General features: G+C 45.6%; 1 protein-coding gene across 8 annotated transcripts in view; it reads left to right on the forward strand.

Moving 5' to 3' along the window:
* Window positions 1–18,344, forward strand: part of RPTOR (regulatory associated protein of MTOR complex 1) — a 305,325-nt gene that overhangs the window by 242,896 nt on the left and 44,085 nt on the right. For all 8 annotated transcript variants that reach the window (XM_043527662.1, XM_043527663.1, XM_043527664.1 and 5 more), the window contains 3 exons: window positions 7,416–7,519; window positions 8,735–8,918; window positions 10,972–11,082. In XM_043527662.1, coding sequence (XP_043383597.1) covers window positions 7,416–7,519; window positions 8,735–8,918; window positions 10,972–11,082 — 399 coding nt within the window. The remainder of the gene's footprint in view (window positions 1–7,415; window positions 7,520–8,734; window positions 8,919–10,971; window positions 11,083–18,344) is intronic.

Below are 18,344 nucleotides of genomic sequence, written 5' to 3' on the forward strand. Positions count from 1 at the left end.
AGGCGCCGCAGGGGTGAGTCCCACACACTTACAGTTACCTGTGCAGACGCCCTACCACGGCAAGCATGGAGCCCGCTCAGCTCACCGTCACCGTACGTCTCCTGGGTGCTGCTGGCAGACGCGGTACTGCATTGCTGCACGGCAGCAGCTCCTTGCCTTCGCGGCAGACGGTGCAGTAGGACGGATAGCCCTCGTACGTCTCCTGGGTGCTCCTGGCAGACCTCGGTGAGGTCAATCTGGGGCGCCTGGACAGACATGGCTATCCTCCTCTTAGAGCACCGAATGGGAGCCAGAGACTCCAGGTCATTCTCTTCTTTAAGTTTTGTCTCATGGACATTCAGTCCTGTCTGGAATATCATGCGAGCTGGAGGCTTCTGCCTCAAGCACCTACCCCAGCCTGCCCCTTGCTCCCATGGCTCATGAAGCCTGGACAGTAGTAAGGAGCAGTTCAACTATAGGCTGAGCAAGTGCAGAATGGTGGTAGAATGTGCCTTTGGACGTTTAAAAGCTCCCTGGCACTGTTTGCTGACTAGGTCAGACTTCACCGCAGCCAACATTCCCATTGTTATTGCTGCTTGCTGTGTGCTCCATAATATCTGTGAAAGTAAGGGGGAGAAGTTTATGGCTGGGTAGGAGGTTGAGGCAAATCGCCTGGCATCCGATTTTGAGCAGCCAGACACCAGAGCAATTAGAAGAGCACAGCAAGGCGTGCTGCACATCAGAGAGGCTTTGAAAACCAGTTTCATGACTGGCCAGGCTTTGGTGTGACAGTTGTGCGTGTTTCTCCTTGATGCAAACCCGCCCCCTTTGTTGAGTTTAATTCCATGTAAGCCAACAACCCTCCCACCTTCGAAATAAAGTAACTATTGTTTTGAAGCCATTCGTTCTTTCTTTATTAATTAAAAATAAAATGAGATAATGGACAAGGTAGCCCAGGTGGGGTGGGGGAGGAGGAAAGGACAAGGCCACATTGCTTATTGTAGCCACACTAAAAATGAAACTGTTTGAATGACAGACTTCTGTTGCTTGGGTCATCGTCTGGAGTGGAGTGGCTGGGTGCCCGGAGCCTCCCCCCCCACACCCCCCACGTTCTTGGGCATCTGGGTGAGGCGGATATGGAACATGGAGGGAGGGAGGCGGTTATACAGTGGATGCAGTGGGGGTCTGTGCTCTTGTTGGCTTTCCTGCACCTCTAACAGACGCTCCATCATGTCCGTTTGCTCCCCCAACAGATGCTTCATCATGTCCGTTTGCTCCTCCATTAGCCTCAGCATTGCATCCTGCCTCCGTTCTTCGCGCTCACTTACTACTTTCCTGGCCTCAACCACTGAATGCCTCCATGCATTAGGCTGTGCCCTATCAGTGTGGGAGGACTGCATGAACTCGGAAAACATGTCATCACGAGTGCGGGTTTTTTTTGTGTTTGTTTGGTTTTTTTTGCCTTCTAATCTGCGGTAACCTCAGGGACGGAGATGATTGGGGGAGCGTAGAAACATTCTACGCTCTACGATTCTGGGGGGACTGCACGGTCACCTGTGCTGCTGAGTTCGCCACGCTGACCAAACAGGAAATGAAATTCAAAAGTTCCCGGGGCTTTTCCTGTGTACCTGGCTAGTGCATCGGAGCTCAAAGCGCTGTCCAGAGCGGTCACAATGGAGCACTTTGGGATAGCTCTTGGAGGCTAATCCCATCGATTTGCGTCCGCACTACCCCAAATTCGACCCAGCAAGGTCAATTTTAGCGCTACTCTCCTCGTCGGGGAGGCGTACAGAAGTCGATTTTAAGAGCCCTTTAGGTTGACGGAACGGGGTTGGTTGTGTGGACACAGTCATTTTTAAATCGACCTAACGCAGCTAAATTCGACCTAACCCCGTAGTGTAGACCAGGCCTAAGTCTCAGACTAGGAGACTGCAGCAACTGTATTTTAAATCAAAATAATTTTGCTAAATTTGATTTTTTAGAAGCATTGAAATACAATGTTGTCTCTGGGGCTGATTAGTCATTGCTAGTACTCATGTTGGGTTGGTTTTAGCCTAGCAATTGAATTTAAAAAATAAAATGGAATTAGAGAACTTTCCTTCCAAACTCCAACTCAGAAAACCCCAAACTTGTTTTCTGGTGTCTCTGTTGAACTGAAAGAATGAGAGCCCAAGGAGTGATGTTGGCCTTTGCAGACTCTGATCATGATTAATTAATGAAGCTCCTTCCCAGGTTGCTTCATCCAGCTATTTTCAGTGGGAGGCCCGAGGCTCACTCACCTTGATAGTTACTCTGGTGTAACATGCCCTCCTTGTCAGGCACTTCTGTGCATAAACAAGCAGCTCTGCCTGCTTGCTCTCTTTACCTGGTGTTGTTATTCAAAATTACCATCTCCCCCCTCCCAAAAAAGGATGTGATGTGAATACTACAAGAACAAACCTCCAAAAGAGGGAGTAGGAGAACAGCTGCCTCGAGTGGATTATTTCAAGATGTCTCTTTGTATCGCTAAACCCCGGCCCTGACATTGCAGGACTTGCTTACTACTTTAGCAAAAAGGGATTTCTGTTCCCCTTTAAGAAAAAGGAGGGTCCTTTGTGTAACTCATTTCACTTCATATCCCTGCTCTGTCTAGCTTGGTCTGACTTCAGCCTTTCGCGAGAGCCAAGCTGGCCTGAGCCAATTGTGATGAGAGAGACCTGCCTGCAAAATTCTTCAAACCATGGACCTTTTGTGACCAAATTAGTTAATTATGGACTATATATAGTTAGTTAACTAGTTATCTTCTACCCTCCCTCCACTCTCATCATGTGGCCTTCTCCCTGTCCCAGAAATGGGCTTATGTGCTGGAAGGTTTTATTTGCACCGCAGAGTGGGCAGTGATGTTCGAGCATCTGTGTCTAATGGAGAAGGTGGGTAGCATGGGAGCACAGCTGTTTCAGACCAGATCGGTGAGCCAGCTCAGGTGCCAGGCCTTGTTACGAAGAGCACATAGTGCCTGCTTTACCGGCAGCAGCTGCTCTTCTGTTTGGCTAGCATGTGGATGTCCTGTATTGTAACAGAATCGTGACCGCTCATGCACCTATGGAGCCGGATCTGTGACATTCAAGAGGGATTGATTCTCCTAAAAGCAACTGACATTGTGAATTTTCTGCTAGGTCATCTCAGAGGAGGGGAGGAAAGAAGAAAGCTGAGACTGCCTCAAAAGATCCTCTGGCTCCCTCAAAGAAGAGTGGCAGGACAGAGGCAATATGTGCTCTCAAGCATGAGTGCCTTAATTTGGGTCCACCGTGAATTGTGTGTGTAAAGTGTAAAGGCAGATATTGCTGCTCCCACTGGGCGCTAGATCTGCCTTTTATGCTCACTGACTGCGTGGATCCCAGCAAGCCACGCACACAGCTCTTTCTGCAAAAAGAAAAGCAGGACTTGTGGCACCTTAGAGACTAACAAATTTATTTGAGCATAAGCTTTCGTGAGCTACAGTTCACTCCATCGGATGCATGCAGTGGAAAATACAGTGGGGAGATTTATATACACAGAGAACATGAAACAATGGGTGTTACCGTACACACTGTAACGAGAGTGATCAGGTAAGGTGAGCTATCACCAGCAGGAGGGGAGGGGGAAGAAACCCTATTGTAGTGATAATCACTACATTGTTTCATGTTCTCTGTGTATATAAAATTTCCCCACTGTATTTTCCACTGCATGCACCCAATGAAGTGAGCTGTAGCTCAGGAAAGTTTATGCTCAAATAAATTTGTTAGTCTCTAAGATACTCCTTTTCTTTTTGCAGATACAGACTAATACGGCTGCTACTCTGAGAACAGCTCTTTCTGTTCACCTGCCTTGTATTTCTGTGGCTGCCCTGACCTTCTCATGGGTAGCATACTTCCAACTGGATAAAAACCCCTGCCGTTGGGAGGTTCTGTTACCCAGGACCTGATTCTTTTTCCCCGCTGTACAATGCAGACTCTCCGGGTGTTTCAAGCGGCGATAAAAGTCAGTTTGCCCATGTGACTTTTTGGGGATAGCCTGAACTGGCTGCACTTAGCTCCAGCAGGTTTTTGATGGCGCAGTGGCGCTTCTGTCCCTGAAAAGCTCTTCCAGCGTGCAAGAGCCAGGTGCTTTAAAAAGGAGGAGCAGGAGGGGTCTGAGTTTTGGGGTTTTAAGCAAACTGAAGATGTTTCCTTTTTTTAGAAGGGGGTGTGGTTGCCCTGGGCTGGCAGCATGCTCAGGCTGCAGGGAGGTGAGACAGCTGTTAATTGATTTCCTCACTGTCCCTCCTCTGGTTGGCACTTGCAGCTGCAGCCAGCCTTCCTTAGGTGGGTGGAAAATCATTTCTCTGGCATTTTCAGTTGAACTGTCCCGTTCTAAACTGTTTTTTGAACAGTGACCCCTTTTGCTCCAGGGGTGGCTGCATTTCAGTGGTGGATGAAGTGCCCCGTATATATCTCTTACCTTCCTAACAGCAGTGTTGTAAGGCTACATGTTTGTAAAGTGCTTTGAGATCCTCTGGTGAAATTTTGTACATGAGAATAGCCATACTGGGTCAGACCAATGGTCCATCTAGCTCAGTATCCTGTCTTCTGACAGTGGCCAATGCCACGTGCTTCAAAGGCATTGAACAGAACAGGGAAATCATCAAGTGATTCCCCCCTTGTCGTCCAGTCCCAGCCTGTGGCAGTCAGAGGCTTAGGGATACTCAGAGCACATGGTTGCCTCCCTGACCATCTTGGCCAATAGCCATTGATGGACCCATCCTCCATGAACTTATCTAATTTTTTGAATCCAGTTGTAGTTTTGGTCTTCACCAAATCCTCTGGCAACAAGTTTCAAAGGTTGACTGGGCATTGTGTAAAGAAGTACTTCCTTATATTTGTTTTTAGTCTGCTGCCTATTAATTCCATTGGGTGAACATAAGAACAGTCAGACCAAAGGTCCTTCTAGCCCAATATCCTGCCTTCCAACAGTGGCCAAAGCCGAGTGCCCCAGAGGGAATGAACAGAACAGGGAATCATCAAGTGATCCATCCCCCGTTGCCCATTCCGAGCTTCTAGCGCATAGAGGCTAGGGACACCATCCCGGTCCATCCAGGCTAATAGCCATTGATGAACCTATCCAGGATGACCCCTGGTTCTTGTGTTATGTGAAGGGGTAAATAACATTTCCTTATTCACTTTCTCCACACCATTCCTGAGTTTATAGACCTCTATCGTATCCCCCCTTAGTTGTCTCTTTTCCAAGCTGAACGTCAGTTTTTTTAATAGCTCCTTATATGGACATTGTTCCATACCTGTAATCTTTTTCAGTGCCTTTCGCTGTACCTTTTCCATTTCTGATCTATCTTTTTCTTTATGGGTGACCAGAACTGCATGCAGTATTCAAGGTGCCAGGGATTTATCAAGTGGCATTTTTATGGTCTTATTATCTATCTCTTTCCTAATGGTTCCTAATGTTCTGTTTGCTTTTTTGTCTGCCGCTGCACATTGAACAGATATTTTCAGAGAGCTAACAACAATGACCCCAAGATCTCTTCCTTGAGTTTTAACAGCTAATTTAGACCTCATCGTTTTGTATGCGTAGCTGGGATTACGTTTTCCAATGTGCATTACTTTGCACGTATCAACATTGAATTTCATCTGCCTTTTTTGCTGCCCAGTCACCCAATTTAGTGAGCTCCCTTTGTAACTCTTCGCAGTCAGCTTTGGACTTTACTTGAGTAATTTTGTATCTTCTGCAAACTTTGCCCCTCACTGTTTACACCTTTTACAAGATCGTTTACAAATCTGTTGAACAGCAGTGGTCCCAGTACAGATCCCTGGGGAACAACACTATTTATCCTTCTCCATTCTGAAAATTGACTGTTTACTCCTATCCTTTGTTTCCTGTCTTTTAACCAGTTACTGATTCATAAGTGGACCTTCCCTCTTATCCCAGGACTGCTTAGTTTGCTTAAGAGCCCTTTGTGACGGACCTTGTCAAAGGTTTTCTGAAAGTCCAAGTACACTGGATCACCCTTGTCCACATGTTTGTTGATCCTGTCAAAGAATTCTGATAGATTGGTGTGGCATGATTTCCCTGCACAAACGCCATGTTGACTTTCCACAACAAATTATGTTCATCTCTAAGTCTGATAATTCTGTTCTTTCCTGTAGTTTCAACCAATTTGCCTGGTACTGAAGTCAGCTTACTGGCCTGTAAATTGCCAGTATCGCCTCTGGAGCCTTTTTAAAAAATTGGCATCACATTAACTATCCTCAAATCATCTGGTACAGAAGCTGATTTAAAAGACAGGTTACATACCACAGTTAATAGTTCTGCAATTTCATATGTGAGTTCCTTCAGAACTCTTGGGTGAATACCATCGAGTCCTGGTGACTTCTTATTGCTTAATTTATCAGTTTGTTCTAAAACCACCTCTATTGACTCCTCAATCTGGGACTGTTCCTCAGATTTGTCCCCTAAAATGAATGGCTCAGGTGTGGGAATCTCCCTCACATCCTCTGCAAAGAAGACGGATGCAAATAATTATTTAGCTTCTCCGCCATGGCGTTGTCTTCCTTGAGTGCACTTTTAACATCTTGATTGTCCAGTGACCCCACTGATTGATTGGTTAGAAGCCTTCCTGCTTCTGATGTACTTTAAAACTTTTTCCTGTTAATTTTTGAGTCTTTTTCTGGTTGCTCCTCAAATTCTTTTTCAGACTGTCTAATTATACTTTTACCCTTGACGTGGCAGAGTTTATGCCCTTTTCTGTTTTCTTCAGTGAGATTTTACTTCCAATATTTTTGCCTGTAACCAGTTCTTTTACTCTGTTGTTTAGCCATGGTGGCCTTTTTTTTTGGTCCCCTTACCACTCAAGGTGTAGAAGTTCAATTATTATTATGCAGGACCTAGAAGAGGGCGAGGGGAAGAAGATAGGAGGAATCTTTGGGTAACAGCTGTACTTATAGTGAAAGTTCTTACAGGGAGTGTGAAATCTGGATTGGAACTTTTGCTAGAAGGAGAGTAAATTTTGAGTATGGTAAGAAATCCAGCACTTCTTTCCTGAGATGAGAGAGAGAAAAATCTCGTTGTTGCAAGGTAACCCCCGAGCTTGCTACTTGCCAATTGGCAGCTTTTTACAAATGCTAGTGCAGCTCTTAGATGGTAATTTAATTATGGAAGGAGATTACATGTCACTCAAAAGCCTTTCCTAGTGAGTAGCAGAAGGATCTTTTCGGATACATGTTTCCTGACTGACCACGTGATTTAATAATCTAATAGTGATTGGATGGGAACTGTTGAGGAGCCCATTGATTGATACATGTTTTAAAACCCCACTTTGTTAAGAGTTTAACCACATTTAACCTGGGACATGAGATTTTATTAGAGAATGAATAACTGTAGTTGATGTTTGCACCCTCTCAGTTGTGGAATACTTTGATTTTTCCTAGGCAACAGTAAATGCCCGCCCCCAGCGCATCCTCGACAGCTCCTCCCTCACGCAGTCTGCCCCAGCCAGCCCTACCAACAAGGGCATGCACATCCACCAAGTGGGGTAAGTAGCCTCCTAAATGTTGTTACCTTGCCAGTTACAGCTGAGTGGATTTGTGCACTCGTTCCCCACCACAAGCCATTCTGCCACCCCAATTAACTGAGACACAGATGGGAAACTTCCAGAACTCTCAGTAGCTTTCTGTCTGGTCTTCCTCTAAACATTGGTAAAGGAGCGATCCCCATAAAAGCTGGGGATTTCCCTCTAGCACCCTCATCAGGACAAGGAGCAGCCTGGCACACAGACTGCAGGTAAGTGGAGAAAGCAGGATAAATACTCATGCTCTCATCCCTCATTGGTTTGATCTGAGGTAGATGGGACCTACATTTCCCTATAGAACTAATCTGTCTGCTCTTCACTTTGACATGGTGAGGACCCAGGGTTACCTGATCAATAGCAGAGGCTGCGTCTAAAGAATGACGTGGGCAAGGCTGGGCCTTCGAAATGAGCTTCTGTTGTGGTTATTCCCAACCCCAACCTCTCTCCCAGTGGAAAATAGCAACTGGCCGTATGGACTTCGCACGCTTGCAAACATGTCATGCCAGAAAACCTCACAGTGGAAAGGAAACACAAACATATAAAGCTTCTGTAGCCATGTATTTGTTACTGGCCATGGAACAGGGAAAACATCCGGTTATCTCTGCCTTGTACTCTTCAGCATTGTCATGAGCTGACATGATCCCTGAACTCCTTGGTGAACTAGAATCACTATTAACATGTCTTGGGTAAGGTGCCATAACTGTGTTCATATGAATCATTCTGACCATGGTGACCTCAGTGTTTCCCAGTGAGCACAGCTGTTTAAATCTCTAGACCAGAATTTAGGTTTGGCACAGCAGCCAAGACTCGTTTTTATTTTGGAGGGAGATGGCAGTGAAGTTTAAAGCCTAAAAAACAGAACAAACCTGTATCTTTTAAAATTAAAAAAAATTGCAAGGAAAGATACAGAGGTGGCACAGTTAGTGATTTTGAAGGCATGCCCTTCTCCAGCACCCAGGTTTTATAGTCTAGCCTTAGTCTTCCCCCGGTAGATGGATTTTCCACCTTGCTCACTTTGTTGGAAACTGGTCATTTCTCAAAGGTGGAAGCCATTGTCTGGTTGTATTCCACCCTGGAAAAGCCTGAATTTCAGTGGATGTTCATCAGCTTGGTTCAGAAAGTGAGGGTGAGTCCTGTGTTCAATGCCATGTTCATCCCTGTGTTCTTTCCCAATACTAGAGGGTCTCCTCCAACTACCAGCACAAGCATCTCCAGCCTGACAAATGATGTGACAAAACCACCAGTCAGCCGGGACCTCCCATCTGTAAGACCTTCAAATGTAGGCAGTCTCGGGGTCCAGTACACCCCCCACTCCCACCAGTTCCCCAGGACGAGGAAAATGTTTGACAAAGGGCCAGATCAGGTAAAATGGATCTTTCTACTAGCCGTCACACCTCCTGTTCTTTGCTCTCCTACTTTCTAAATATCCTTCTTTGCTTTTTGCAGCTGCCACTGACTCCAGTTTAGTTTCCTCTAATCCTGCCAACATCAATAAAGTAAAAAATTAAATTGATTATTTTTCCTCGTCTCCAGGATAAATGTCGCTTTGTGGCTCTTGATGTGACATTACTAGCTGCTACTGCTGCTTCTTCCGAGAAGCGTTTAATTGGAAAAGGTTATTTATTGTTCTGTAAACATTCAGTTACTTTACATACATTGAGGCTGCTGCCTCACCTTAATGAACAAAGTTTCAGAGAAATTCTGAGAGGCCAGGAGTCAGTCACGCTCCTTAACTGCAGGAGAGAATGTCAGATCCTTTCAACAAGCTCCTTCAGTGTTGGTGGGCCCCACAGGAGCAGCCCTCGTCACACAGCTGTAGGTCGTGGTGCACTCAGGTCTTCATAATCCCTCTGCTACTGTCAGAATATGCATGTGTTCTACATCAGGTCCATCCAGATAGAAAGAACAGTCCATGCCGGCTGCAGTAGAGAAGCACACAGGTCAGATGCGTCTAGTGTTTTCATTGTTCAGTGCCAAAAGGGCTCATTGGGTTAATGCGCAAAGAATCCTTGGTGCTTGTTTGGCACTCTTCAAAGGCGAGCAGGTGTAATTATCCCTACTTCACTAACGGGGAACCTGACCCACACAGGCGGTGACTTGTTCTGCATCAGTGGCGGGAGCAGGGAATGCAGCCCATGGGAACCCAGTGGAACTCCTGCCCCCGTCCCATGCTAGGTCCATTTGACCAGAGCTGCCATCCCTGGGAGAGAATGCAGGCGTGTTTTCGTGTCTGACTGCAGAAGGAAGCCCAGTGAGTAAGAGCTGGGGTCAGTGAGGGATTTACATACTGCCATGTATGTAAATCCCTCACTGACAGTACATACTGGCTAGAGCCAGGCAGGTGCTGGGCATGTTTTCACATGTCATTTCACACAGCCAATTCATTTCACTCTGAACTTGGATCTTTCTAGCCTTTGGAGGCTCTTTCGCAGAGGCTGCCAAACTGTACCACATGTGAGAAAAACAGGGGGGAAGCAGCTTCATCGGGGAAAGAGAAGAGCCCTGCTCACTGGTGTGTGCAGATAGTGCTGTTAGAAAGTGCCACATGGTCAGACCTGGAGACTGAATTCCTCTCTGCACCGATGCAGCCCAGTCAGCAGCATTAGAGCTTCCCTGCCCTAGAAGGACCAACCACCTCGGGGAGAAGAGAGGAATTCAGTCCTTGGCCCCTCTGCCAAGACTGCCAACTGTAACGATGCTCTCTGTGATGTGGACAACTGGCTGCTAGGAATTGGACTGGCTCCCAGCAATTCACTTCCCATAAGCCACTGCACAGCAGTCAGGTGGTAATGCCTTTGGCACACTACCAGGCAGGAGGAACCAGATTCAAGTCAGCAACTTATCACTGAGACTCTGTGTATCCCATTACAAAGTCACCTCAGCCATCCAGTCCCAAAGACAGACACCTCTTTAATGAGCTGGCTGAGGTTTGAGAGTGGCCTTTCCCAGCTTCTTCTATATGCCTTTTCACCCTTTTTATGGCTGTACATATGCTGGCCCCTGTTCTGAAGTTTGGGCCAGTAGTTTTTTCTTGAATCACTTTCACTATCCCCAGTTGTGCCCTGTGCTAGACTCCAGACAGGCCGTGGAAAGGAGCCAGTGCTGTTACTTCATACTTACAAAATAGCTGTGCCCAGAGGCCCTAATCATTACTGGAGCCCATGGTATGTGCTGTATAGCATCTCAGTGCCCTCCCTGAGGAGCTAACGGACGGGCTGTTATTTCAAAGCGTGGCATGCACCATCTCAGATCTCGGCAGGACCTTTCAGCATCTATCCGCTCAATTTCTCTTCTGGTTGAAGTCGACCTATGATATTAGTTGTGTGAGAGCTCTGGGAAGAGAGCCAGCACTTTGAATGTGGGTGGACAGGATCATTAACAAACAATGTTTACCCCTGTGTTCTCTTCCTGGGCAGACCACTGATGATGCAGATGATGCTGTTGGACACAAAATCTTCATTTCAGCCACAATGCAGACAGGATTTTGTGACTGGAGCGCAAAATATTTTGCTCAGCCGGTCATGAAGGTAATATTCTCCCTCCATTCATGTTTCTTGAATCACAGCCCTGCCCTCTCAACCACACAGAAAGGTAGGATGCTGACCCTGGAAATGTGGGCACAATGTGCTCTCCCTTCCCTCGTCATTCCTTTTCTGTTCATCCTAGAACGAGAGCTCCACTCTCACACCACCTTCCCTGCTGCTTTTGATCCACATAATCACCTTGCCTATAAAATGTGGGCGGAGGAACAGAGACGATCAGAGGGAGGGGAGGATTTAGTGGAATGTTGCCAGGGAAAGAGCCCCACGGTATGAAGTAAAAGCCATGCCAAGCCCATGTGAGTAGGAGTGCAAGTATGTGGGGTGGATCTGCTTGTTGGTGCCACTGGTCCAGTCAGCTAAGCAGCACTGCCTTACTGTGAAGGTTAAGCGTGGCTGCAGCTTCCAAAGCATTGTATTGTTCCATCAATAGCTGACATCTGATGCCGTGCCTGAGTTGTTCTGCATCGCACAGTGGCAGTTAGGTGCTTCAGCTACATCCACCACGAGAAGCACAAGTTACATACACAACTCAGAGTAACAAACAAAAATTCAGTCCCCCAGTAAGCAAAGTAACTGGGCCATGGACCAAACTCTGCAGCACTGATGCCCCAACAGTGAGGACAGATTCTAAAGCAGGGGAGAAGGGGTCCCAGCCCCTGGTCGTGGGGCATTCAGCCAAAGGAACTTGACAACACATGTCTCCTAGATGATCTTAATTGTAGAGTGAAGGCTTATTTCAAAGCAGCAGGGTCCATGTCATATTAAGTATTTTATGTGTTTTCCCCATAACTTCCCTTACTAGTTACCTGAGCGAGTTGTGTTCAAAAGGGGGGTTTCTCCCTCCCCACTTGTCGCTTTCTTCTTGCTTAATTCTATAGGAAAGTTAGAATGCTGAATTTGTCACACTGCGATCATTTCCTTAACAGATACATGCCGTAAGCAGAGGAGCGACTTCATTACACTAGAGTTAACACTTCCTTAGCACACTGAGGATTAGGTGTACCTTGCAAACGTTAACTGATCCTCACAAACATGCAAGATGGAATTGGGTGGGTGGGTAGATGGCTGAATAAAGCAAAGACAAGACTTCGTCACAGGTTCAGGCATGAGGCAGGTGTAAGTTGTCACAGTGACGCTGGTCTCTGCAGTTAATACATGGCAAAGAAAGGCTGTCCAAATCCAATACAAGCTTTTCTAGCAACTCTTTTAAGACTTTGCTGGATGTGGAAGTCCCTCTTTAAAAGCAAGTTTTGTTTTGTGTGTGCTTGTGACAACAAATTATCTTGCTCTGAGCGGGGCAGCACAAGGGTGTATTCAGGTTAACTTTTCTGGGAAAATGCTGGAGATTAATCATTCTTCCCTGCCAGCCCAGAGAACAAGAACAATAAAAACAACTTGGCTGTTAGAATAAACATCACTCTCCTTTTGCTGTGTAATGAAGCCCCTGTATTCCAACAGCAAGAGCAAAGAGGCGGCTTTCTTCCCGCCTTTGCATTTAGGTTTCTGGCTGTGTTGATGCTAAAACAAGCGGAGGAAATTGTTGAGAATGCTGCCTTAAGTGAAGACTGTTTAATCCCAGTGTCAGCAGAGCGTGTCCTCCACTCCAAGTTAGCTTTGACCCTGCTTGCTCGAGTGCAGCTTTAGAGCTGTGACCTACTCACAGGCATCTTGTAAAATCTCCTTTATCTCAGAAAAGGGGGTTTGACAGCAACTGAGGATCTGAAATAGCTCCCAGGAAAAACTCCCGCAGCCTTGGTTACTTAAAAGAAATTACAGTTACAGCAAGGAAAGAGGGTGGCGGTGGAGACTGTGGTGGTGATGAATCTCCTTTGAGATACATGGGCAGGAGACAGACAGAGGACTTTGTGTGTGGGTAGGTGAGGGTGTGGGGACAGGGAGAGGGGTTGTGGCTGCAGAAGGGGCGGTAAATTAGAATGGGTGGTTGGCAATCCTCGGATTGTTTGTTTGGGAAAATCTGTATTTTCTTAGCCCTGGCGGGTGGAGGGGAGATGGCTAATGCTGATCTCAGGGCAGATTAACCTGGTGTTTCCAAAGACACGTCATGTGGGGGTTTGGAACTGACAGCACAGGTACCTTGACTGCTGAGGGAAAAGAAAGGTGCGCTGCCAGGACTGCCAATGTGTGGATTCTGGGGAATTCCTGGATCACAAGGTTGTAGAAGTTTGTGGAAGAGGAAGGACATGGGAAGTGCTGGCTACGGACTGATTGGGTTGTGAAGAGGTGGCCTGCCTTGGCATCATGTTTTGCCCACTCTGTGGCATCTAAGTGCTGACTTTTAAGAGGTTGTGATTTACCAGATACTGTGGTGATTCACTTGGGGTGGAAATGAGCTGCCCCTTATCCCTGCTGTACACCTCAGACAATGTATGAGAGCAGGTTTGGACAGTATCAGAGACTTGTGTCCAGCGGATGTGATAGTTTTCTCTCATTTGGCTGAGTGTCTGAATATAGCGACAATATGAAAGCTATTAATATGTGCCCAAAGAATATTAATTGGGAAATGGGAGTGTTCATGGTTGACCAGAATATGTGTGCGGTATGCCATAGAAATTTTACAAGCTCTGACACCTCTATATCTTTTGGTAGGGCCCTATGAAATTCATGGCCAGGAAAAGCGTCACGGACCGTGAAATCTGGTCTTTTGTGTGCTTTTACCCTATATATACTCACAGGGGAGACCAGCGTTTCTCAAATTGGGGATCCTGACCCAAAAGGGAGTTGCAGGGGGGGGTTGCAAGGTTATTTTAGGGGGGTCACGGTATTGCCACCCTTACTTCTGCGCTGCTGCCTTTGGAGCCGGGCAGCCAGAGTGTGGCTGACTGAGGGCCCAGCTCTGCCAGCAGCAGCGCAGAAGTAAGGGAAGCAGTACTGCGACCCCCGCCCCACAGTAACCTTGCAAACCACCCCCCCCAACTCCTCTTTGGGTCAGGACCCCGACAATTACAAAACTGTGAAATTTCAGATTTAAATAGTTGAAATCGTCAAATTTTAGATTTTTTTAAAGCCTATGACCGTGAAATTGACCAAAATGGACCGTGAATTTGGTAGGGCCCTATCTATTGGATAGGTCTCAGAGGATCTTTCAAGCATTAAGCTGTCAGTATTTTGGAGCAGAAACCTTGTCTGTGATTTCTCTTGCCACCCTCCCACAAACTCCAGCCATTGTGGAACATAACCAGGAACACCATTCCACTGTAACTTAATTGCCCTTCGCTCCAGGCACCGCCCGTGAGTCGGTTTGTAGGAGGGGAGAAGTTATGGCAGTAGAAATGTTTGCACACCAGGGAGTGAAGATTTCAGGGAGATGCGTTCCGTGCTTCTGGTGGAGGGCTCCTGGATACAGTAGTGAGAGGAGGGAGCCAGGATGGATTGGGGAATGCCGTGAGTGGGTCAAGGGCATGGGTGGGAAGGTAGGCCAAAGCAGGACTGGTGGGACCCAGCTAATGGAAGTGTGAGGGGGTGCTGGGGAGTAGTGCAGGCTGGCTGGTTGGCCCAGTATGCAAATTCCAGGATATGATATGTATAGCTGTCTAAATGATTACCAGCTCCTCTCAATAGCATATCTTTCCTGTTCAAACAAATGGGAAATTCAGTCGCAAACATCTGTTACTATGGAGTTACAGTTGCTTGCTGGTACATAGTCCCCTTGCAGACAAGTTTGAGCAAAACTCAAACTTCTGAAAACTAGGAAATGCACCGGTAAGGTTGCACCTTAACTCTGCTCTCTTTCCGCAGTGCCCCTGTGTGCCTGTTAACACATACACCTTTGCTTTGCCAGTCCCGCCATGGCTGAAATGTACGCACTCTGCACCTCCTTTTATAGCCCATTCACTCTCACCCACAGAATTCCATCTAACACAATTAAAGGACAAAATGGGGGGACAGTTTGGCAATTCCTCATTCCCTCTGTTCCCTTGGAGCTGGCCGTAGCCCGTGGGAATTATTTGCATACAGTCTAATACATTCAGGTTGTTAGGTGTCCTGCGCTAACTGGTGGAGGCGGAAGTTGGGCCTGCTGGAAAAGGGTTAGTTGTGATTTGAGGTATGTGACAGCTGTGACTGTGATATGAGGAGATCTATGTTTTGCACCCTCCAATGTATGTGAGCAAAGGAATGGAGCAACGTGAACCTTCACAGTGCAGTATGCATCATTTCAGTGCAGAATTGTGTATATTATATAAAGAGCAGGGCACCGGGTCTAGTAGAAAGGGAATTGTCAGTAGCAAGCTGGGATAAGAGAGCAACTTAAGCATCTATTACCTGTCTGCACTCCAGGTAAAGTGAGCATGGTCAGTGCCAGGTGTAGCTGCACTGAATGGAGAGGCAGTAGTTAGTTCTGCTTGGTAGAACTGTGTGTGAGCTCTCTGGATTGCTTTGGGACGTGTAACAGAGCTGTGATATGAGGGGTCTGTGTTTTGCATGTGTACCTTCAGGATGCAGTATGCGTCGTTTCTGTGTAGGTTATGTCAGTAGCAGGGCACAGGGCTTTTATTACAAAGGATATTATCAGCAGTGAGGTGGAATATGAGAGTGTTCTAACGCTTTAAAGCTGATTAAGTGACAGTGTAGTTGAGATGGTATCCTGCGGGTAAGTGTGAGGGATTTGTAAAAGGCTGTGAAATGGTTCTTAAATTGTAACGTGTGGTATTTTTTCTGGGGAGCTGGCTGTGGGTGTGGGTGTGGGTGTGTACACAGGGGGATCTGGAACCTCCTGAAACTTACATTGCCAAGGGCCAGTGTGAGTATGTATGTATTAATCCATCGCTCAAAGAGGGTAGAGAGAAGGTGCCATGGGCAATCTTTGCGGTTGTTTTGTCCTTTTTGTCTTTTAACTGTGTTAAATGAAATTCTGTGGATGAGAGTGAATGAGTTGTAAAAGGAGATGCAGAGCTTGTACATTTCAGCAACTGTGGGGTAGAAGAGTAAAGGGTGTGTGTGTTAACAGGCATATTGGGGGATTGCTGAAGAAGAGCAGAGTTAAGGTTGCATGGGCAATCTTACCTGTGCATTTCTTACTTTTCAGAAGTTTGTTTTGCTCAACTCAATGTTCTGCAAGGGAACAGCATACCACCAAGCAACCGTACCTCTTAATTACTTTGGGTTTTTGGCGTTGAATTACAGTGTTTGTCACACAAACCAGTAATATGATGGTGCTCTAAGAGGAAGGGAATCAGAAGAATACTGCTGGCTGCATACTTTTATAAACATCTACTGGTTATTTACGTTTTTTGAGTAGATGGAAAAATTGTATTTCATGTGTAGGAAATTCCTCCCACCCTAAGCAATAACGATGAGGTTTCCATTACTGCTCATTCTTGAAGCACATGGTGTGTTTTGTTTTTTAAATATCAATATAGTGTAACAGTGTGAGCTAATTGGCTGTGTGTCTGTGTTTTATGAAACTGGTTACACTGTAGGCAGGTTTCCAAGTATCTTAATTTTTTTTTTATGTGAATCACTAAGAGGAAATAAAATCATTGGTCCAGCGCTTCATCAGCTCTACTGCTAGTGTAAGTAATTTTCTCTTGACAACAACAGCAGCAAAGCCAGTAATATATTGGGAGAGATTTCTGACCTATGGGGTTTAGTTGCCAGATTAAACTTCAAGCTTTTGGGCTTTATACAAAGATTGGCTTTGGTCAAGATGAGTTCCAGGGTCTTGTTCCTAAGTGCAGAAAATGGTAAGTAAGTTTATAAGGGGAAAAGGAGAGAGAATTGGGGATGATAGTGCCATTTAAAAATGGGTAATGTTTTGTCTCTCAATGCTTATTAAAAACATTTGTCTACTTTCTAGGATAGTTGCTCACAAGAGTGGTGACTTATTAATATAATAAATCACTGTAGACAGCCAATCAAAAAGCAACATTGGCTTGTGTATGGGGAGCGATTATTTTAGCTTGAGTACTTCACATGCATGAAACAAAATTGCTTTTCCTTTTTTCTTTTTTTTTTTTTGAGAAAAAAAAATTGAAGCTCTATGAATACTAATTTGATATAAGGGGAAATGGGCTGAGAGTCAATCATGTGAATACACAGAGCCTCTTTCTGCATCCATTAGGCCCAAATAAATTTTTGGGTATTTTTCCATAAAAATTGGGGTGGTCTGAGAACTATGAAAGAACTGTGTTCATAAACAGAATTTGTACCATGGTTACCTCATCAGCCACATGGTGCCGTCCATTTTCCGACATGATAGCAAGAGTGGTAGCATTTGTGATAGTGAAAGTTCAATAATGGTTTCCATTCTAACCCCATTCCAGCCCTCTCCCAGACAGTTCAGAGAAATAGTATGGTTTGTTTGTTCCTCTAAAGAGACACAAGTACCCCACAGCTTATTAACTTGGGTAAATACACCCTGCCCTTTAAACACAGCACTGAGTTGATTATTGTAAAAATAAAACTAATGTGTTAACAATAAGAAATAGATTAGGTGATGCTAAGTATGGGGAATAAAGTTAGAAAGAGTTACAAGCAAATAAAAGTGAAAACACGCATCTAAAACCTAATCTAGCAAGGAACAGGCTTTGTTCAGGATGGTTTCTCTCCTATGTGCAGTTTCCAGAGACTTCTGCCTCCCCCTTTGAAGGACTCATCTTTCTCAGCTTGCAAGAGCTTTGGCTTCTTGTGTCTGTCTAGTGATGGAAGCCAAAGACGGCTTCTGTCTTTCCTTATATTTTCCAGAGTTCGGAGACTTGATGACCTCATGCTGTTCTTCCCTTCCTGTGGGCTTCCCATCCCCTTGTATGTAAATACAGCTTCCATTGTTTTGATTCCACCATGCTTCATTTACATAGGAGACAGGAAAATAGCTGCCCTCTCTCTTGTCGGGGAGGGAACCTGTCTCTCCTTGTTTAGCCGCAGACTTTAAAACATAAACTTGTAAAGTATCCAAATTTCCTCATATAGTGTTAATGGATATATTTCACAGTGATATTAATCACCTGTGTGTCATTAGCTCCCAGAAAAGACTGCACTCTATATTTTCATAATACAGTAGTCTCAGATACAATCAGTTGATTCAATTGCTTATCGCTGGAGGTTCAGTCGCCCATCTTTATAGATCTGTAAACCTTTGAAATGGATTCTTCACAGGGTTACCCCTCAGAGTAAAGTTTATTCAAGCTGTGAGGAAGATGACATGGAGCCGGTGGTAAAGGAAGGTCCATGCACTTTCTTCTCTCACTTCTTATCTCTATAGCTTTGTTTACTTAATATGTTAAAAATGG

The sequence above is a fragment of the Chelonia mydas genome, chromosome 14 (assembly GCF_015237465.2).
Source record: "Chelonia mydas isolate rCheMyd1 chromosome 14, rCheMyd1.pri.v2, whole genome shotgun sequence".
Classification (NCBI taxonomy): Eukaryota; Metazoa; Chordata; order Testudines; family Cheloniidae; genus Chelonia; species Chelonia mydas.